Source organism: Coregonus lavaretus (assembly GCF_964263955.1).
Source record: "Coregonus lavaretus genome assembly, chromosome: 24".
In the NCBI taxonomy this organism is placed as follows: domain Eukaryota; kingdom Metazoa; phylum Chordata; class Actinopteri; order Salmoniformes; family Salmonidae; genus Coregonus; species Coregonus lavaretus.
The window spans coordinates 33,994,823-34,016,739 of record NC_140011.1 but is presented as its reverse complement, the minus strand read 5'-3'; the positions used below and the strand labels follow the sequence as shown (position 1 = coordinate 34,016,739).

At 42.3% G+C, this 21,917-nt stretch overlaps 1 protein-coding gene across 9 annotated transcripts in view; it reads left to right on the top strand.

The window, feature by feature from the left end:
- The window catches only part of LOC311100168 (latent-transforming growth factor beta-binding protein 3-like), a 45,532-nt gene extending 31,738 nt beyond the window's left edge, over positions 1 to 13,794 (top strand). The window contains exons 7-29 of one of the 9 annotated variants that reach the window (XM_084140964.1): positions 1,018 to 1,179; positions 1,339 to 1,452; positions 1,712 to 1,725; positions 2,157 to 2,217; positions 2,373 to 2,459; positions 2,604 to 2,729; positions 2,915 to 3,046; positions 3,156 to 3,284; positions 4,570 to 4,689; positions 6,067 to 6,189; positions 6,373 to 6,495; positions 6,652 to 6,771; positions 7,463 to 7,591; positions 7,751 to 7,921; positions 8,089 to 8,172; positions 8,312 to 8,440; positions 8,829 to 8,966; positions 9,075 to 9,215; positions 10,465 to 10,593; positions 11,555 to 11,716; positions 11,857 to 11,952; positions 12,129 to 12,260; positions 12,664 to 13,794. In XM_084140964.1, the coding sequence (XP_083997090.1) occupies positions 1,018 to 1,179; positions 1,339 to 1,452; positions 1,712 to 1,725; positions 2,157 to 2,217; positions 2,373 to 2,459; positions 2,604 to 2,729; positions 2,915 to 3,046; positions 3,156 to 3,284; positions 4,570 to 4,689; positions 6,067 to 6,189; positions 6,373 to 6,495; positions 6,652 to 6,771; positions 7,463 to 7,591; positions 7,751 to 7,921; positions 8,089 to 8,172; positions 8,312 to 8,440; positions 8,829 to 8,966; positions 9,075 to 9,215; positions 10,465 to 10,593; positions 11,555 to 11,716; positions 11,857 to 11,952; positions 12,129 to 12,260; positions 12,664 to 12,839 (2,798 nt within the window). In that variant the 3' untranslated portion in view covers positions 12,840 to 13,794. Of the gene's footprint in view, positions 1 to 1,017; positions 1,180 to 1,338; positions 1,453 to 1,711; positions 1,726 to 2,156; positions 2,218 to 2,372; positions 2,460 to 2,600; positions 2,730 to 2,914; positions 3,047 to 3,155; positions 3,285 to 4,569; positions 4,690 to 6,066; positions 6,190 to 6,372; positions 6,496 to 6,651; positions 6,772 to 7,462; positions 7,592 to 7,750; positions 7,922 to 8,088; positions 8,173 to 8,311; positions 8,441 to 8,828; positions 8,967 to 9,074; positions 9,216 to 10,464; positions 10,594 to 11,554; positions 11,717 to 11,856; positions 11,953 to 12,128; positions 12,261 to 12,663 lie in introns of all 9 variants that reach the window. The other 8 variants (XM_084140966.1, XM_084140965.1, XM_084140963.1 and 5 more) reach the window with 8 other exon arrangements.
- The last annotated feature ends 8,123 nt before the right edge of the window (positions 13,795 to 21,917 follow it).

Sequence of the window (21,917 nt, the reverse complement as noted above, 5' to 3'; positions counted from 1 at the left end):
AGAGCATGGTGCTTGTAATGCCAGGGTAGTGGGTTCGATCCCCGGGACCACCCATACGTAAAAATGTATGCACACATGACTGTAAGTCGCTTTGGATAAAAGCGTCTGCTAAATGGCTTATTATTATTATTATTATTATTATTATTATTATTAAAATGATTGTTACTAGGCAACCGATTTAGCTAGCGATCAAGCTAGCAATGGCAGTCATGTTAGCATATTTCGTACCGAGATTACTGTTCTAAAACATGTTCTTTGGTTTAAAATAATCAATACTGAAACTTTCAGATGACGTTTGTGAGTGAATTAAACATGTGCAATAGCTTCATTAGCATATTCTCTCACTGCCCTGAGTTTAAGACAAGGGTTTAGTTATCTTGGAATTAATAACTTTTTCAAGAACAATTCCAATAACTTTATTTTCAAGAATCTAATTTCTTCTTCACTTTTTGATTAAGGAAAAACATAAGAAATAATGCAATAACTTTTCCAAGAAACTTTTAGAGGAATAGCAACTTTGCTTAACTTTCTTCATAAGTCTATAGTTAAGGAAAAAATTGCAGTTAAGAAGAAATGAATTCTTAAGGTTTTGTGAATGTGGGCCCTGCTCTACACAGGACTTTGCATTCACACAGCACAGATATATCGTTTTCAGTAGCAGCAGCACTATTCACTTTATTCTCCTGTCTCCTCTCCTCTCATCTGGGGCTGGTTTAGAGACTGTGAAGTGTCTTTTTTTTTATTTGTTGGCAATCGAGAGGCTGAAATGTGTTTCACATCCAAAAAGCTGTCACCAAAGCAGACAGCTTAGCTTTGATGTCCCAATATTTAGTGTGCTGTTTTTACACATCCATTATTTCCATTATTTAAAATGCCACTCATCTGAAATGATAGAAATGTCATATGATTTTCCTCTCAATAAATAGCACTACACCGATTGACCTCTTTTGTCAGCCTAATGTCTTAACTCAGACCTCTGTTGTGTTTTGCTCTGTTCTGACTGATCCTGGCTGTCAGACTCTCCATCTCCAGTGGAGCAGGCTCAGTGTTTCCTCATGGCAACAGAGGCGGGTCATTGTGAGCATGCCCTACCCACGCACCTGTCCCAGGAGATGTGCTGCTGCACCGTGGGCAAGGCCTGGGGCTCCAGCTGTGAGAGGTGTCCCCAAGACGGCACAGGTCAGGGGGGTGCTAGAGAGGGAGAGTGGGGGATTTCAGTATTTGACAGGTGATTTGACAGGTGATTTGACAGGTGATTTGACAGGTGATATGCTGTATGATTAGTGCTCATCTGATCCCCTATTTTTCCTTCTCTTTCCTCTCTTCCTGGTCCCCCAGCCTCCTTCAACAAGATCTGTCCAGCAGGGAAGGGCTACTTCCTCCATAGTGTCCGGGAGACAGTGGCGTTCCCTCCTCAGATCCACACCAGCCTGGAGCAGGAGCACAAGCAGGGTGAGTCAGTCACTGTGGCTTTCCCAAGACGTAGATGAAGGCAAGGCATGATTACCTTTGTCTGCCTGCCAACAGATGTACTACATTCTGGAGTCTCTAGTCACTTAGAAAGGTGATATTGCTAAGCTTGTGAGAGCATGCTGTCAGGTTATTGGAGATGCCTCCATATTACTGTTACTTAAGAGTGCCTCAAATTCATAATCTGTGAATTACAATGCGTCATTATTCTGCATTTTGACCAGTGTGTTCTCTTTTTCAGAAGTCAAGCCCCCGGTAAGAAACTATTTTCCTTTAGACACCAGTCATTGTGGGAGAGAGTGTGTGTGTGTGCAGATCCTCTTACATTTGACAATTTATATATTTTTAGTCGTTTGGCAGACGCTCTTGTCCAGAGCGACATGCAGTAGTGAGTGCATACATTTTCGCAGGGGCGCAACTTTGGTTTTAGAAGTGGGGGGGACATAAATATATTTTTTTTATCCAGTCGGATAAACACTCCAAACAGCCTACCCGACCGCTCGGAGGCTTCCGCATGGTCCTAAAGCACACTGTTGCCTCATTTTGAATCACATTCCAATGATAAAACTGGAGGCGACAAAAATGCTATTTCATAATGTGGGGGGGGTGGCATGTCCCCCGTCCCCTGTGAAAGTTGCACCCCTGCATTTTCGTACTGGCCTGTGTCTCTGTGTCCTGTCCTGTAGGAGGGGCCTCCAGAGACAACTACACCTATGCAGCTGTCCACCCGCGGCCCTCGCGGCCCTGGTACGCCTCTCATTCCTTTATTATTTATTTATCTTGTATTAATCCAGAAAGTCCTATTGAGGTCAAGAGAGGCCTTTTACTATGAAAACCTGGTGATATTCAGGGAGACATGGGGTATTGAGTGGGTCTGTCTGTTTCTTTGGTTGGTCCCACAGAGATCATCACCAAGCCCACCCCTCCGCCCATCATCAGGGTGAACCCAGACAGTGGCCCCCTGGAGGTGGCACAGACGCAGGTCTCACGTGAGTTCCACTACACAGTCCAATCAAAACCACCATCTCATGTTAACATTAAGAGCTGCAACGTTGTTGTCTCCATGATGTGGTGTACAGTCCAGAGATCAACCGTCTTAGGGTGATTGCTGTGTGCCCCCCTCCCCACAGCAGAGACAGACGAGTGCAGGTTGAGCAGGAACCTCTGTGGCCATGGGGAGTGTGTCAATGTGCACACTGGTTACAAGTGTGAATGCTACGCTGGCTACCGGCTCCACCCTCAGAGGAACGCCTGTGTGGGTAAGTCAAGGGACTGACAGAAGCATGTCCAAATGAATGGGAGGTATTTACTGGGCAAAATATTTTGACCAGAGCCATATAACGCACTCTATATCATAATAGTTTCATTGAACTTGCATGTCAATTCTCAAAAGGAGTTATAACCTCCCAATTCCCTAAACCTCCAAGTTACCCCTCTCTACCAGATGATGATGAGTGTGATGCTGAGCCATGTGGCCATGGAAGAGGCATCTGCATCAACACAGAAGGCTCCTACCGCTGCCGCTGTCTCCATGGCTACAAGCTCCTGGTGTATCATGGGAAACTCAGATGTATAGGTGATTGGTGTTGTGTGGGTTTATGTGTTTTTATTTTCTTTGTTTCTCCCTCTAGTCTTTACTTTGTCACTTGTGATTTCTCATTAGTGGGTTTTGGACTTATCTTTAGATGTGAATGAATGCTCCAAGCCGGACATCTGTGGGCAGGGGGGTCAGTGTGTTAACCTGCCAGGGTCCTACAAGTGTGATTGTCACAAAGGCTTCAGGAGCAAGTCCCAACGCCAGCCAGCCTGTGAAGGTAAGAACTGCTGCTGCCCTCATCTCTGGTCGTAGGGTGTATGTTTGTCTCCACATTTGTGTGTGCAGTGTACACTGAGTGCACAAAACATTAAGAATGTTCATTACATTACATAGACTGACCAGGCGAATCAAATCAAATCAAACTTGATTTGTCACATGTGCCGAATACAACAGGTGTAGACCTTACCGTGAAATGCTTACTTACAAGCCCTTAACCAACAATGAAGTTCAAGAAAGAGTTAAGAAAATATTTACCAAATAGACTAAAGTAAAAAAGTAACACAATAAAATAACAATAACGAGGTTATATACAGGGGGTACCGGTACTGAGTCAATGTGCGGGGGTACAGGTTAGTCGAGGTCATTGTCATTTGTGCATGTAGGTAGGGGTAAAGTGACTATGCATAGATAATAGATAGCGGGTAGCAGCAGTGTAAAAACAATGGAGGGGGGTGTCAATGTAAATAGTCCGGGTGGCCATTTGATTAATTGTTCAGCAGTCTTATGGCTTGGGGGTAGAACCTGTTAAGGAGCCTTTTGGTCCTAGACTTGGTGCTCCGGTACCGCTTGCCGTGCGGTAGCAGAGAGAACAGTTTATGACAATTGTTTGGGCTTTCCTCTGAAAGCCTTACGGTCAGATGCCGAGCAGTTGCCATACCAACCGGTCAGGATGCTCTCTGGTGCAGCTGTAGAACTTTTTGAGGATCTGGGGACCCATGCCAAATCTTTTCAGTCTCCTGATGGGGAAAAGGTGTTGTTGTGCCCTCTTCACGACTGTCTTGGTGTGTTTGGACCATGATAGTTCGTTGGTGATGCGGACACCAAGGAACCTGAAACTCTCGACCCATTCCACTACAGCCCCGTCGATGTTAATGGGGGCCTGTTCGGCCCACCTTTTCCTGTAGTCCACGATCAGCTCCTTTGTCTTGCTCACATTGAGGGAGAGGTTGTTGTCCTGGCACCACACTGCCAGGTCTCTGACCTCCTCCATATAGCCTGTCTCATCGGTGTCAGTGATCAGGCCTACCACTGTTCTGCCGTCAGCAAACTTAATGATGGTGTTGGAGTCGTGCTTGGCTACGCAGTCATAGGTGAACAGGGAGTACAGGAGGGGACTAAGCACGCACCCCTGAGGGGCCCCAGCGTTGAGGCTGTTCTGAGGGCAAAAAGGGAGGGGGGAGTTCCTAATATTTTGTACACTCAGTGTATGTGTGTCTACATTGGTTTAATAATGCTCTCGTGTTTATGAGTGGCTGTGTTTGTCTGGTGTATTCTCGTCTCAGATATAAATGAGTGTCTGGACCCCAGCAGCTGTCCCAATGAGCAGTGTGAGAACACCCCAGGATCCTATGAGTGTATACCCTGCTTACCTGGTCACCAGGCCCAGGGTGGGGTCTGTTACGGTGAGACCTACGTCTTAATAATAATAATATGCCATTTAGCAGACGCTTTTATCCAAAGCGACTTACATTCATGTGTGCATACATTTTTACGTATGGGTGGTCCCGGGGATCGAACCCACTACCCTGGCATTACAAGCACCATGCTCTACCAATTAAGCTACATAGGACCACATGTGTCTTCATACACATGGATAAACACACACTAAAGAGAACAAACACACCAATCAACTCCCTTCATTACCTTTAACTGTCTATCTCTCTGTTGTTAGAACTTTTCTAACTTGAGACATTATGTTTGGGGATGTATTGCCACCTAGTGGCGTTACTGAATGGTAAATAGGATATTCTTATGGAAAAACTGTGACGGACAGTCAAATCAGCAAGTAGAATATTGATTCTGAACATTTAATATGTTGATCTTCCCCACTGTATTTTGTCTGAACCATGACATGGAAGGTATTCACTATTCAGAGCTGTGTGATGTAGAGAATGGACTTGATCAGTCATAGTCAGTAAATCAGCCAGAGGGAGTCTGCCCCAATGGGCACCAAGCCAGTCCAAGCATTTTCCTATATTTTCATAATTCTTTGAGATTACTAATGTTACTGTCCACAATACAACAACAAACATACTTAAGTACAAGTAATTTTGTCTTTGAACCATTTAATTGAAATGCTTTAGAATTCAATTAGTTCCTGTGGTGTACTGCTCCTACTGGGGAGTGCCAATATGGCCGACCGATGGCTTCAAAGCCTCTCAATGGCCAATGCATAGCATTAACAATCTAGGGTTTATATACAGTGAGTATACCAAACATTAGGAACATCTTCCTAATATTGAGTTGCACCCCCCCCCCCCCCCCTTTTGCCTTCAGAACAGCCTCAATTTGTCAGGGAATGGACTCTACAAGGTGTCAAAAGCATTCCACAGGGATGCTGGCCCATGTTGACTCCAATGCTTCCCACAGTTGTGTCATGTTGGCTGGATGGCCTTTGGGAGATGGACCATTCTTGATACACATGGGAAACTGTTGAGCGTGAAAAACCCAGCAGCGTTGCAGTTCTTGACACAAACCGGTGCGCCTGGCACTTACTACCATACCCCGTTCAAAGGCACTTCAATATTTTGTCTTGCCCTTTCACCCTCCGAATGGTACACATACACAATCCATGTTTCAATTGTCTCAAGGCTTAGAAATCATTTTTTAACCTGTCTCCTCCCCTTCATCTACATTGATTTAAGTGGATTTAACAAGTCACATCAATGAGGGATCATAGCTTTCAACTGGATTCACCTGGTCAGTCTATGTCATGGAAAGAGCATATTTTGTATACTCAGTGTAAATCATTGTCTACAACCCCTCTACCTTTCCACTAGATGTCAATGAATGCCAGAAGCGTGGGGTGTGTCCCAACGGACGCTGTGAGAACCTCCCAGGAACATACCGCTGCCTCTGTAACGAAGGCTTCCTCCCAGCTGCAGACAGCAAAGGCTGCAGAGGTCAGTGCATTCATTAATGTTTAATAGAATATCTCTTAGTGCTGCACATACACCATTTATATGCTTGCAGACTTGCAGTGGTGTAGTGGTTACCAGTATTTCTTAATAATATTGAACAAAGAAAACTAATGGGTATACAGGTTCTATTGACAGGCTGCATGTGTCTCCTTCTCTCCCTTCCAGACATTGACGAGTGTGAGGATGACAGACTGTGTGCCAACGGACGCTGTGTCAACACAGAGGGCTCCTTCCAGTGTCATTGCTACCCAGGATACCAGCGCACTCAGGAGGGCAGCCATTGTGAAGGCATGAGCTACTTATTATTAATCACATCACTATAGCTTCATGGACATGTTAACAATGTTTTTACACTACTAGTGAAGTATGAGTAACATGTCCACTGTATAGAGCTGGTGATCAAACACACAGTTGCCGTTTGATTGTGGTCTTTTCCTCCCTCAGATATAAATGAATGTGAGCGTCCCTCTAACTGCCAGAGGGGGCGCTGTATCAACAGCATGGGCTCCTACCGCTGTGAATGTCTGAAGGGCTACATGCTTGTCGGAGGGAGGCGGTGCCAAGGTCAGTCAGTCTCCACCCTCTCTATGAGTTTGGCATTTCAGGGAAATAAAAGTTATACTGTCAACCATTCTGGCAGTGGAGCTCTGTAATTAGTCGAAAATGTCATAAGTCAAGCTTAATGGTCCAATGCAGCCATTTTTATCTCAATATCAAATAATTTCTGGGTAACAATTAAGTACCTTACTGTGATTGTTTTAAATTAAAATGTAAAAAAATAAACTAACTTATTGAGAGCATTTTCTCAAGCAAGAACTTTGAGAGTGGTTTGAGTGGGGAGGGGAAAACTGACAATTAGCTGTTATTAGCAGAGAGGTTTGGAACTCTCTTTCTTATTGGTCTATTAATTTAGTGAATGGTGATGTCACCATGGAAGGCCAAAACTCCCTCTCACCAAAACAGGCTGATATTTCATGCAGTCTTTTCAAACAGCTCTTACACTAAAAGGGCATTATCATCATTTTTACAATTTCACAGTATTATTCGAACCTCCTATTGTGGAAATATATATAAAACACAGGAAAATCGTGTTTTAGACTGCACTGGGCCTTTAATGGAAGTCATGATGATAGTAACACATTCTCCTTCCCTCTCCCTCACCCTCTCCCTCTCTCCCTCTCCCCCTCCCTCTCCCCCTCTCTCCCTCTCCCCCTCTCCCCCTCTCTCCCTCTCCCTCTCCCTCCCACCCACCCAGACATAGATGAGTGTGTGACAGACTGGAGTCTGTGCCAGCCTCATGGTGTGTGTGAGAACAGACAGGGGTCCTACGTGTGTGTGTGCAAAGACGGCTTCATCCTGTCTGAGGACAAGCAAAGCTGTGAGGGTAAGATTACTGATATCATCTCAGCCCTCTCTTTATGTAGCTATATTCTGCATGCACACACACAAACACACAAACACACACACACACACACAAACACACACACACACACACACAAACACACACACAACAATCTATTTCCTCTCTTCCCCCTCCATCCAGAGATTGAGGTGGATATGGAGGATAAGAAGGAGTGTTACCTGAACCTGGATGACACAGTGTTCTGTGACAGTGTCCTGGCCACCAACGTCACCAAGCAGGAATGCTGCTGCTCCATCGGCGTGGGCTGGGGGGACCACTGTGAGATCTACCCCTGCCCCGTCTACCACACATGTACGTACCTCAGGCCCAACAACACACACACACACACACACACACACACACACTAGTTTACCAAGCCTCTGAGCCATCAAGTGGGCTGGGGATCTGTTCAGTTACTTGCACTGTTCAATGTCACTCATTGATTACTAAAGTAAGCTGGTTGTTTTTCCTCCAACTAGCTGAGTTCCATTCCCTGTGTCCAGTGGGCCGAGGTTTCTACCATGAGGAGGGAGTAACTGAGTACGGCCTGTCTGTCCACAGAGGTGAGTAGCTACACAACCTCAGCCCAACTACGGTAGGTTTGCTGTTATCTGATTTACAGCATTCATTTACATGGCAGGATTTGTTTTCAGGTGAAGTTTGTTTGTGTTGAGATCATTGCTCCTGTCTCTCTGTGTACAGATATCGATGAGTGTGTGCTCTTCTCCAATGAGATCTGTAAGGAGGGCCGCTGTATGAACACACAACCTGGCTATGAATGTTACTGCCAACAGGGCTTCTACTACGACAGCAACCTATTGGAGTGCATCGGTAACCACCGAGCCCCACCTCACTCAGGCCTGCACCAAAACACACCTCTGTATTATTACACATTATAAACTGGGTTGTTCGAGCCCTGAATGCTGATTGGCTGACAGCTGTGGTATATCAGACCATATACCAGGGGTATAACAAAACATTTATTTTCACTGCTCTAATTATGTTGGTATCCAGTTTATAATAGCAATAAGGTACCTCGGGGGTTTGTGGTATATAGCCAATATACGACGGCTAAGGGCTGTATCTAGGCACGCCGCGTTGCGTCGTGCATAAGAACAGCCCTTAGCTGTGGTATATTGGCCATATACCACACCCCCTCGGGCCTTATTGCTTAATTAATACACATCAGATGATCCCATTTAATGTATCTCCTCCTCAGATGTGAATGAGTGCCACGATGAGTCTCTGTGTACCAACGGTCAGTGTAAGAACACCAGAGGCTCCTTCTACTGCACCTGTAACTCTCCCTGGACCCCTGATGCTTCCAAGAAGAAGTGTGTGATCCCCACTGTGGCAGGTGAGCCCTCTACTGTCCATGTTCTATCCACACACAGGGAGGTACAGTACAGTACAGGCCAGAGAGCAGGACGTGTGTTAAGTCTGCGGTGTGTTTTTGTTGCTGCAGGTGTGGATGAGTGCCAGGACCCATTGAACTGTAAGAGTGGCCACTGTGTGGACACCCCTGGGTCTTACTACTGCATCTGCTCTACCCCCTGGATCCTGGCCACCGACCGCAACAGTTGTGTGACCCCAGAGGAGCAGGCTGGTGAGTGGAGGAGAGGAGACTAAGAGGGGATGAGGTGGGCTCTGGAATCTCAGGATGGATGACTTGGAGGTGGTGGTGGTGGTGGTGGTGTGAGAGGGGCTGGGTAGTGTAGTTCACAGTGGGTTGGTTCTCAGTGGTGGCTCTGTGTATGGGCGAGGGAGGTTGAATGAAATAATGTTTTTTAATGTTAGTTCCAGTCTAACACTACTAATCAGCCAGACCTGCCTTTCCAGCCTCACCCGCTCTTACATTCACATAACTTCATATCTGTCACATAGATCAGAGGTTCACAAACTGGACGCCTGGGGGTCCGCGGAGGTACTGCAGGGCATCCACGGCCAGATCTAAAAAAATATATATATTTTTTTTTAACATTTCCTTTTTTTTGTATAAATATTGCTAGCAACAAAAGATTAAACAAATTTGTCCAAGGGGTCTGTGGAAGAAGTTTAGATGGTGCAATGCAATACAATGTAATATTATTCATCTATAATATACCCTTAGACGCACAACAGGGCCTGGGAGGCTCACAGGGATCCACAGTACTCCATCAATCATCCAGTTTGCAACTCAATACTTCTTGTATTCCCTAAAAATGTTGTTTTGAACATAAATGCACTGTCATTTAAGCTTTAAAACTGCAAAATTGTCTGTCTGCCCCATGTGAAAATGTGTAGAGTTGCAGGAAATTAGCTTTAAAACTGAAACAGTTTCTCTCTGACTATGGCAAAATGTGTAGAGTTGCAGGAAATTAGCTTTAAAATGTTCTCTCTGATGCAAAGAGTGGGGCCTTTAAAATGTTATTTCCCAGGGCCTGAGACTTGGTTAGTCCGGCCATTCACTGCAGCTGTCATAGTAACACTCCTTGTATGCTATTTCTATCGCACTCCAAAGTCAGAGTTGTGTTCTGCTTTTGTGGGATGAATTTGCTATCACAAAATGGGTCCCCGGATCCAAAATGTTTGGGAGCCCCTGATCATACTGTAGATAGATCAGAGATAAACTCAAACACAACCCTGGTCCTATGCTATAGCCACTAATGGGCCGTGTTCATTGTGAGGATCCTCAACCGATCAATAGACACCCAAACACTCTGGTGCGTGCGCTCAGGAAGCAGTGTAACGTAGTGATCTGCCTGCAGGCCTGTTCAACGTCACATTACATTAAGAGCTGTCCCCAGGCTGGTGTCTGTCCCTCCGTCCGTAGGTTGTGTAACCCATGTCTGTGGTGTCTGTGGTGCCCCTTGCAGATATCAATGAGTGCCAGGACCCCTCGTACTGTAAGAATGGGAGGTGTGTGAACACGCCCGGCTCCTTTCACTGTATATGTACCCAGCCACTCACCTTCAGCGCAGCGCTCAAACAGTGCGTCTATGACGGTGGGTATAACCAATCGGCGCTCAGCTCACCTGAGCCTGACCAATCAGTGCTCAGCTCACCTGAGTTTTGGCTTACCTGTACACCTGCCACTCCTGCTACTCTTTTTAACTCCTCCCCCTTTGAGCCCCCGTTCCCCAATACTGACTCCATGCACAGGCTCAGCACTCCCCCTCTTGCTTGTTTCCATAGAAACACACTCAGTTTAGTGAGGGAGATCCTGAGACCTGAGATGGTCAATGTGATCTCAGTTCTATAGGTCCAGTGTGATCCTGTTGCACATTTCTCAGTTTCCGTTTATGTGGTTGCCCCACTAAGCTTGCATAGTCACCGGAAAACACTTCATTACTTCATCCTTCATTGTGTGCATGTGAGACGCAGTGAGAGAGTGTAAGTAAAATGGAGCCAAGTGATATTGCTTGTGGCATTTTCTGCACCTTTCTCCAAAGCATCGTTTCTCCTTTTAACCAAACTGTTGACTGTTGCGATACATTTGATGCTGTAAAACTTGTATACGATGTTGTGACATTACTCTTGCGATTGTGTTACTTTCTTTGCATATACTTGTTGTAAAGTCTCACAAGTTTGCATTGACAATCCAGCTTTTACTTTATTGTGTCTGTGTGGTTTTAATGGCGCCATCCTTGTGTGTGATGTGTGACTGTAAATGAATGTGCAGAGGAGCGGTCTGGCATAGCTCTGAGCCCTACCACCTCAAGCTAGACCTCATTGCTTATTCATATCTACCTGCTGACTGTTAACATGCTGAGCAATTACTTGGTTAATCATAGAGGTCATTATAAGTGGCAGGATCTGGCCTGCTTGCATAATGCAGGAGCAAAGATTGGCTTTTTGATTTGATGGAATAATCCTTAATATTCCTCTCTCTCTCTCGCTCTCTCGCTCTCTCGCTCTATCACTATCTTTCTCTCGCTCCCTTTCCCCCCTCTCTTCCTACCTCAGACCGCACGGCGGCCCATAAGGACGTGTGTTTCCTGCAGGTGGATGAGGATCTGATCTGCAGCCAACCCAGAAATGGCCTGGTGTTCACCTACTCTGAGTGCTGCTGTCACTATGGCCGTGGCTGGGGCCCTGAGTGTAGGACCTGCCCCCAAAGAAACTCAGGTGGGCACCAGCACTCAGTCATTCTTTCACTGGTTTTTAGTTTCTGGTCTGCTGGTCATTCCAGTATTAGCCCGTATCAGCAGAAATAGTCTAATACTAATAACTTAATTACGTTTATCTTAATTCTTCCTCTCGTTCAGTGATCTTTAACCGGCTGTGTGACATGCACTTGGAGACAGAGTCTGATGGTGAGGGAGATTTCCTGGCAGCTTTCGCCAACTACAACCCAGGTATTGGTAAGGCCTGTAATATATTTTATTATACTCTGAATTTGGTTATAAATTCACCTCAGAGCACAAACTCTACCGTCACACCACTTGAATAATATTTTCTCTCCCTCTCTCCTGTCTCTCTGTCTCTCTGTCTCTCTGTCTCTCTCTCTGTCTGTCTGTCTGTGTGTGTTTTGGTTCAGAAGGGGACAGTTCAGAAGAGGACTCAGATGAGTGTAGTTGTGCCAATGGGCGTTGTGTGCGTTCCTACTTGAGCACTATGTGTGATTGTAACACAGGCTTTAGGCTGGACCACTCCCGCACCCGCTGCACCGGTATGTTGACAATTCACCTGTTCTGCCTGTCTGCTTCCCTTAAACTTTGGGTTAGATTAGAGTGAAGGTGACTGCTTGAATTTCAGTCATCTCAATCTTTAGGTGGATATCAATTGGATGCTTATCAATTCTGCAAACAGAAGTGTCTCTGTATAATTTGTAGCTGTTGTCCTTTGTTCAAGTGTTTTGACCGACAATGCCTGAAATCTAATTTAGAATTTTGGAATGTTGATTTTATATGTAAAGAGATGTGCAGCCAGAGATGGCAAGCTCTCTGTTTTGTTTCAAACCATCTCCCTCTCTCGCTCTCTCTCTCTCTCTCTCTCTCTCTCTCTCTCTCTCTCTCTCTCTCTCTCTCTCTCTCTCTCTCTCTCTCTCTCTCTCTCTCTCTCTCTCTTTTCAGATATTGATGAGTGTGCTGAACCAGGGGTCCGAGTTAATCCATGCAAGAATGCCCGCTGTGTCAACACCATAGGTTCATTCAAGTGCTACTGCAAAAATGGCTTTGTCCCTGCACGAAGGCCTAACATGTGTGTACCAGGCACCAAGGCCCAAAATGTCCGTACCAGGGCTCTATAACAGCTTTATCTCTGTCAAACATACACAAATACACACGTAACCCCTCTGTCTTATAAATTCAGTATTCAGTGTGTGCCTGTCTGTCCTTGAAGTGTCCCTCGAAAATTTTGTGGTGTCTTCAAAGGGCTTGTTTGAAATGTTTGAAATGTACAAAATGTGTTGTTGTTGTCGGCTCCTCCTTCACTGAAATGAGATGCAGCATAGGCCTCCAGTTTGGCTCTGAACAACAGTTGTCCCCTTATACCTAGTTCAGTTAATGATTTGGGGGAAAAATACAGACAAAGGTAACATATTCATTAATTTTTTATGTATTTTTGTAATTATTATTATGATTTTTATATGTTTGTGTTCATTGACTGTTAAACTTGTGTTTTGTTGAGTTGTGTCCTTGTTGCATTGATCTTATACATCCATGAATCTTAAGCCCTCCTGCAGTTTGATGAGGAGGTTCCTCCCTTCCTCCCACTCCCTTCCTGTGTGTCTGAATGCCTGTATGAGTAGCAGACCATTATCGTCCATTTTTTATCGGCCTCTGTCTCTGTCCTCCTCCATTGTCTAGTTTTGTACAGTATGTAAAGTGGAGATTACTTTGTTGCCTGTTAGCTCAGTGCATATCATGCTCCTGTAATTATCTGTTTTATGGGATGTTTTGGAAAGAGATTATACTTCATTGTAAAGCCATTAAGCGCCTTTTAGATTTTCAACAAGTGCATATTGAATACAATAGAAGCTGACTAAAGGTAAAGCGGTAAGAGGTCGTATTCAGACCTAACTCGTGGATTCAGAGGGAATCCTCAGGAGTACGGTGGTAAATCTACCCCAAAGTAAATGCAGTGGCATGTTTAGTGACTTCTCTTAACAAAATGACAGTTTGTTTGTCTATGCATTGTTAGGAACCAAAGAGGCTTTTGAGCGAAAAAACAAATAAACGGGAGAAGTCAACCACCCAAATGTGTGTTTGTGAGTGTATTCTTTATAAAGCGTGTTTGTTCATTCTTTGGGATTAGAGGTCTTTCCCGTCCATATCCTGTTCTGTCCATGAGAAGAAAATCAACAGAGACTAATGCAGTATAGAACAGGTTGCTTCATAAATAAATAACATATTAAATGTACACTTAGTGAGATGATTAAGATAAGAGCCTCTGGCAAGCAAATAAATTATAATCAAAATATAAATATAATCTATTTAATATTCATTGTCATTGATTGGTGTGAAATTCTCCCTCTATTAAGACCTCTGGCTGTGAAACTCTGATACAGAGTATACCATCAAAGAGCAAATATATGACAGAGATGTATTCAACTGATGAAGAAAGCAGTGGTGTAAAGTACTTAAGTAAAAATACTTTAAAATACTTAAGTCGTTTTTTGGGATATCTGTATATTACTATTTACATTTTTGACAACTTTTACTTTTACTTCACAACATTCCTAAAGAAAATAATGTACTTTGTACTCCATACATTTTCCCTGACACCCAAAAGTACTCGTTACATTTTGAATACTTAGCAGGACATGAAAATGGTCAAATTCATGCACTTATCAAGAGAATATTCCTGGTCATCCCTACTGCCTCTAATCTGGCGGACTCACTAAACACACATGCTTCGTTTGTAAATTATGTCGGAGTGTTGGAGTGTGCCCCTGGCTCTCCGTAAATAATAAAAATGCAAATACAAATGGTCCAATCTGGTTTGCTTAATATAAGGAATTTGAAATGATTTTTACTTTTACTTTTGATACTTAAATACATTTTAGAAATTACAAATACTTTCAGACTTTTACTCAAGTAGTATTAAATTGGGTGACTTCCACTTTTACTTGAGTCAGTTTCTATTAAGGTATCTTTACTTCTACTCAAGTAAGACAATTGGGTACTTTTCCAGCACTGGAAGAAAGGAGTTTTTTTTCTGCCTCTGTCATGATCATTGGAGAAGAAAGAAGACTTCAAAGTACTTCAAAGTACTGTCTGAGGGTAAACTCTACTGTGATCCACATTTAAACTGTATGAAAAAATAGACACTTCAGAATGTGCCAGTCAGAGTTCAGAGTCCCTGCTCTCCCTGTCTGTAGTTTGTATGTATTTATTCTGTATGCCCATGGTCAACATCATCCATGTTTATGTACTTATGAAGTAACATTTTATTATACTGGAGCAATTTATGCCAAACTTTCATAATTTAGAATAGAATGATATAGAGCAGAATTCTGCACACTTTGTCTCAAGATTCAAATGTATTTTACTCAAAATATAATTAAACAATGTACAGTAGTTCACTCTAATTACATGATTAGTTCACTCTAATTACATGATACAATAATAAAAGCAAGGGTCTCTTGGTTATTCGTTGTGACACAGTGCCCAGAAACTACCCATGGACACTAGATGCAATGAAATTATATTGGGATATCACCCCTTTCTAGCATCAGTACATAGTTATGTACTGTGTGGCTCAGTTGGTAGAGCACGGCGCTTGCAATTCCTGGGTTGTGGGTATCAAAATGTATGCACTCACTACTATAAGTCGCTCTGGATAAGAGCGTCTGCTAAATTACTAAAATGTAAAATGTTATACATAGCAAGAATAAACACGGGAAAAGGAAAATCTATCTCTTATGTTCCATCTATTGCGGTTGCAATGGTCTAGTACATGAGGTCCTTTCAGTCAAAAATATATTCTGTGACCAAGATATTATAAATTATAGCTTCCTCCCCAAGGATATTTATTAAAGATCAAAATATCAAAGTTATAACAACCAACATTAATTATAGGGGAATCAAAGTAATGGTCACGAAGATGTCATTAGTTGATGTGGGTGGATGTGAGATTGGCAGAGGTGTAGTCGTTGTAGACACAGTTTTAGGTTTGGTGGAGTCAACTTTCTCCGTCACACTGCCGGATGTAGTTATGACTGAACCGGCAGTGGCTTTTGTAGTCTGTTTTTTTGTTGTCTTTTGTTTTAGTTGTGGCAGAAAAGATGGATGTTAAAGTAGATGTCAAATTCTGATTTGTGGTTTCTGGGAGGGCACGTGATGTTGATTGAGGCTGTAAATGCTGATGTGGTTGGAAGTGGAAGTTCCGGAGTAATGGAAGATGGGTTTGCTGTTTTTCCCTCAGATGTAGAAGCAGATATTGAGGATATGATTGTAGTTGTCAATACATTTCCGAGTGAGGTTGTTGCTGTTCCACTTTCTGTTGTAGCTGATATTCCAGTGGGGATTATCTAAGTAGTTACTGGAATGGTTGATATTAATGCCTCTGTTGTAACTCCGGTTGACGTTTCAGACACAACTTTGGATGTTTCTAATGGAGATTCAGGTGGGGCTGTAGTTCTACTTTTTGATGTAACAGTAGACAGTGTTGCAGGCACAGTAATAGTTAAATAGTCACAGTAGTTATAGTTGCAGTTGTGGTTTTAAATATTTGAAGGGGGGCTGTTGACAGCTTTCATGCTGAGATAGTGGTTGTGGTAAATGTTTCATATATGACGTTCACTGATGTTTCAGGTTTCAGTTGATGGGGATGTTGTAGCTGTGGATGATGTTTCAGGTTTGGTTGATGTGGATGTTATGTATGTGGTTGTGTATGATGTTTCAGTTTCAGTTGATGGAATGTTGTATTTGTGGATGATGTTTCCGTTTCAGTTGATGGGGATGTTGTGTATGTGGCTGTGGATGATGTTTCAGGTTTGGTTTATGGGGATGCTGTATCTGTAGTTGTGGATTATGTTTAAGCTTCGGTTGATAAGGATGCTGTAGTTGTAGAGGATGTTTCAGTTGTAATTGTTGGTGATATTTCAGGTTTGGTTGATGGGGATGTTGTAGTTGTGGATGATGTTTCCGTCGGTTGATGGAGATGTTGTTTATGTGGTTGTGGATAATATTTCAAGTGTGTTTATATCAGTTGTTCCATATGAAGTTGCAGCTGAAGTTTTAGGATAATTTTCATCTGTACAGTCATTTCGGAAAGTATTCAGACCCCTTGACTTTTTCCACATTTTGTTACGTTATAGCCTTATTCTAAAATTGATTAAATTGTTTTTTCCCCCTCATCAATCTACACACAATACCCCATAATGACAAAGCAAAGAAAATAACAGGAAATATTACATTTACATAAGTATTCAGACCTTTACTCAGTACTTTGTTGAAGCACCTTTGGCAGCGATTACAGCCTCGAGTGTCTTCTTGGGCATGACGCTACAAGCTTGGCACAGCTGTATTTGGGGAGTTTCTCCCATTCTTTTCTGTAGATCCTCTCAATCTCTGTCAGGTCTAGTCTGTCTAGTCTCCCAGTCCATGCTGCTGAAAAACATCCCCACAGCATGATGCTGCCACCACCATGCTTCATCGTAGGGAATGGTGCCAGGTTTCCTCCAGATATGACGCTTGGCATTCAAACTTCAATCTTGGTTTCATCAGACCAGAGAATCTTGTTTCTTATGGTCTGAGAGTCCTTTAGGTGCCTTTTGGCAAACTCCAAGCGGGCTGTCATGTGTCTTTTACTGAGGAGTGGCTTCCGTCTGGCCATTCTACCATAAAGGCCTGATTGGTGGAGTGCTGCAGAGATGGTTGTCCTTCTGGAAGGTTCTCCCATCTCCACAGAGGAACTCTGGAGCTCTGTCAGAGTGACAATCGGGTTCATGGTCAATTCCCTGACCAAGGCTCTTCTCACCCTATTGCTCAGTTTGGCCGGGTGGCCAGCTCTAGGAAGAGTCTTGGTGGTTCCAAACTTCTTCCATTTAAGACTGATGGAGGCCACTGTGTTCTTGGGGACCTTCAATGCTGCAGAAATGTTTTGGTACCCTTTCCCAGATCTGTGCCTCGACACAATCCTGTCTCGGAGCTCTACAGACAATTCCTTCGACCTCATGGCTTGGTTTTTGCTCTGACATGCGCTGTCAACTGTGGGACCTTATATAGACAGGTGTGTGCCTTTCCAAATCATGTCCAATCAATTGCATTTACCACAGGTGGACTCCAATCAAGTTGTAGAAACAGCTCTAGGATGATCAATGGAAACAGGATGCACCTGAGCTCAATTTCGAGTCTCATAGCAAAGGGTCTGAATACTTATGTAAATAAGGTATTTCTGTTTTTCATTTGTAATAAATTTGCTAACATTTCTAAAAACCTGTTTTCAATTTATCATTATGGGGTATTGAGTGTAGATTGTTGAATATACATTTTTTAAAATCCATTTTAGAATAAGGCTGTAAATGTGGAAAAGGTCAAGGGGAATGAATGTAACTGTGGCTAAAGTTATCCTTTCTGATGTCATTGTAGGCAATGTCTCAAAAATGCTGCCTGGCACTGAAGAAGCAGATGTCGTCATTGGCATTATAGTTGACGTCACTAATGTTGTTTCGGATGGTATTTCTGGGAAGGTGGTTGACAGCTTCTCAAGTGAAGTAGTGACTTCAAATGTTTTTTCACCTAATGTCTCAGTTGTTGCTATAGCTGGTGTTTCTAATGTAGTTGTTGTTGCTGTTTCCGATGAGTTTGAAAGAGAGAGAGATACTGTTTCTGATTTGATTGCAGATTTATTTTTAGGTGTTTTAATAAAATAGGAGGCTGTAGGTGTAGTTATCATTTCTTGTGAAGTTGAGAATGTTTCAGGAGTGTTAACTAGGACAGGTTTAAATGCACTTGTAGACATTTCAGATGTTTTTGCTTCTGAAGTTTCAGATGCTTCTGTGGTGGCAGTTACTCTTTATTTGATAACTGTGGACAATGTTTTCAAGATGCCTGTTGCCGATGTTTCAAAATAAGTTGCTGCTGTTCTCTCTGTTGTTTTTGTCTCATATGAGTTTCTCCCAATATGTTTGTAGTTTCTAATGCCTTTGGATCCGCTGTTTCAAATTTGGAAGTCTTTGCTAGTGCTGTTTGAGACGTGTTTGCAGGTGGTTCTTTTGTGGAAGGTGCTGGTGTAAAGGTTTCCATCATGATGTCATCCACAGATTGAGAGGGAGCTCCTGATGTTGTTGAAGGGGGGGTTGACTCTTCCTGTTCTGATTTTGAAAAGGCTGTTTCAGTGGTAGATGCAGACAGTTTCATGGATGTGGTGATATGATAGCTAATATTTCAGATGACATTGTAGATTCAGGATCTCCAGGATGAGTAGTGGATTGACTGTAAAAAAATATGGGTTCAACAAGGGTTCTTCTAAGATCTTCAAAGTTCTTCAAAGAACCTTAAGGTTCTTGGCACTGAAAATTGCACCCAAAAGGTTATTCCAATAACCCCATAGGAGGTGGGGTTCATCAAGGGACCTTCTTAGTTGGTGGGGGTTCTTGCAGGAACCTAACTGCCCAACTGAAACATTTGGATTTGAATTTGAAAGGACAGCATGTGCAGGCACTTAACTGAAAAATGTAAAGATCTCCTCAATTTAAGGTAAGGTTTGTCCCTTGTATGATCTACATTCATATTGTTTTCTGATGACACTATCCATCTTTTCATATTTGTGCAAATCTTTCAAAAACTGAAAATGGACACAATTCAATAGATATCAATCAACAAAGATGTAAGAATATGTACTGTAGGCTATAAGAATATGTTGAAGGTTAGCTGTATTGGGTGCAGATGACTGAACTGCTCACTTTTGTGTCTGTAGGTATACAGACGAGGAGGCATACAAAGGTATGTCGATTGGTATTGGTATGTTATGCAGATCAGATTTACCATCCTCCTCCCTTACCTCTTCAATGAATATCCCATAGGCCTCTACATTATGGACAAGGTATGTGTATGAAAACCATTATTAAAACAGTTTTTTTCATTCACATTTACCACAAAAACCAAGGTATGAATACTGTCGTGTTTTGTTAATCGTCTGTATAACTAAAATTTTTGGGATTCACAGACTTCACCCTCCCTACACCTCTGATGAATATAACAGGAAACCTGCTCGATCACCATGCACTGCAAAATCATTCTGACTACGGATATGGAGAACATCAACACATTAACATCAACACGCCAGAGGATATACCCATTGGACTTGGGGCTCTGCTGGGAGTTTACCTCATATTTATATTTTTTAATTCTGCTTTGCCACTAAAATCATAATAAACACTGAACTAAAATATTGTGTTATTGTTAAGCGTATTATTAATAATATGAATAATAATAATGGGGGGGGGTGTTGTTCAAAAATTAACCTTTAACCCTTTTAAAGAGTTCTTTGAATAACTTATAGGGGTTCCCCCACAGTTTCAATTTGAAGAACCCCTAAAAGGATGCTGGCCCATGTTGACTCCAATGCTTCCCACAGTTGTTTCAAGTTGGCTGGATGTCCTTTGGGTGGTGGACCATCCTTTATACACACAGAAAACTGTTGAGTGTGAAAAACCCAGCAGCGTTGCAGTTCTTGACACAAACCGGTGCGCCTGGCATCTACTACCATACCCCGTTCAAAGGCACTTAAATATTTTCACCCTCTGAATGGCACACATAAACAATCCATGTTTAAATTGTCTCAAGGCTTAGAAATCATTTTTTAACCTGTCTCCCCCCCTTCATCTACACTGAATGAAGTGGATTTCACAAGTGACATCAATAAGGGATCATAGCTTTCACCTGGATTCACCTGGTCAGTCCATGTCATGTTTTGTACACTCAGCGTATAATGGTGTAATCATCCTCTTTCATAACTTTAATTTCCCTTTTAAACAAAGTAGTTACTGACATGGAGTTAACAAGATGCAACAAAGCATAGAAACAAAAGACAATGTGAACCATAGGATTTGTATACCTGATAGCGTTGACTGGCAATGGTGATATAGTGTTGGACACAATTCTTGTAACAAGGCAGAGGCATTTCAATGTCTGGCGTCATAAAGTTCAACAGAATGATGCTGATTCTGAGGAACTGACAACACAGAAATGTAATGTCTGCATTCATGCCAATATAACAAGCAAATCCTGTTTGATCATGGTTATTTATAAAGAAACTGATTTAGTTGGAATTATATTATTGGAAAAACAATTTGTCTTGCTTAGTGACAAACATCTATGTCATCCATTGTATAAAAAGTATATCCATTGTTGGAACTATTATATTGTGTTTGTTTAATGGAAAGAGCTTCCGCTTGCCTGTAATGATAATGAGGAGAGAGAGGGTTTTCTCTGCCATATTGTGACCAGGACATTCCCTCATGTGTGATCCTAGAGGTACAGAAGTCTGTGTTCATACAGTACATGGGACCAGACTTTTACTCTTAATACATACTGTACACAGGCAGGAAGTAGTTTGGGGGTAGGGCTGCTGCGATGTTTCTTCTGGGGGGGAGGGGGTACAAATCTGCAGACTGCTCCATTGGTCCACTAATACAGGACTATTCAAGGCCCAGTGCACTACTTTTGTGAAAAACCTTTTTTTCAAAAATATTTGTTTAAATTATTAATATATTGTTTTTATTCTGGTTTTTTACCCTCAGCACCCCTACTTCCCACGTCTATGACTGTACATACAGGCAAATTACTATACACTATACACATCAATATACACTATACACATCAATATACACATCAATATACACTATACACATCAATATACACTACACACATCAATATACACTATACACATAAATATACACTACACACATCAATATACACTATACACATCAATATACACTATACAGATCAATATACACTATACAAATCAATATACACTACACACATCAATATACACTATACACATCAATATACACTATACACATCAATATACACTATACACATCAATATACACTAGACATATCAACATACACTAGACACATCATTATACACATCAATATACACATCAATAAACACTATGCACATCAATATACACTATACACATCAATATACGCTAGACACATCATTATACACATCAATATACACTATACACTATACACATGAATATACACTATACACATCAATATACACATCAATATACACTATACACATCAATATACACATCAATATACACTAGACACATCATTATACACATCAATATACACTATACACATCAATATACACATCAATATATACTAGACACATCAATATACACTATACACATCAATATACACTATACA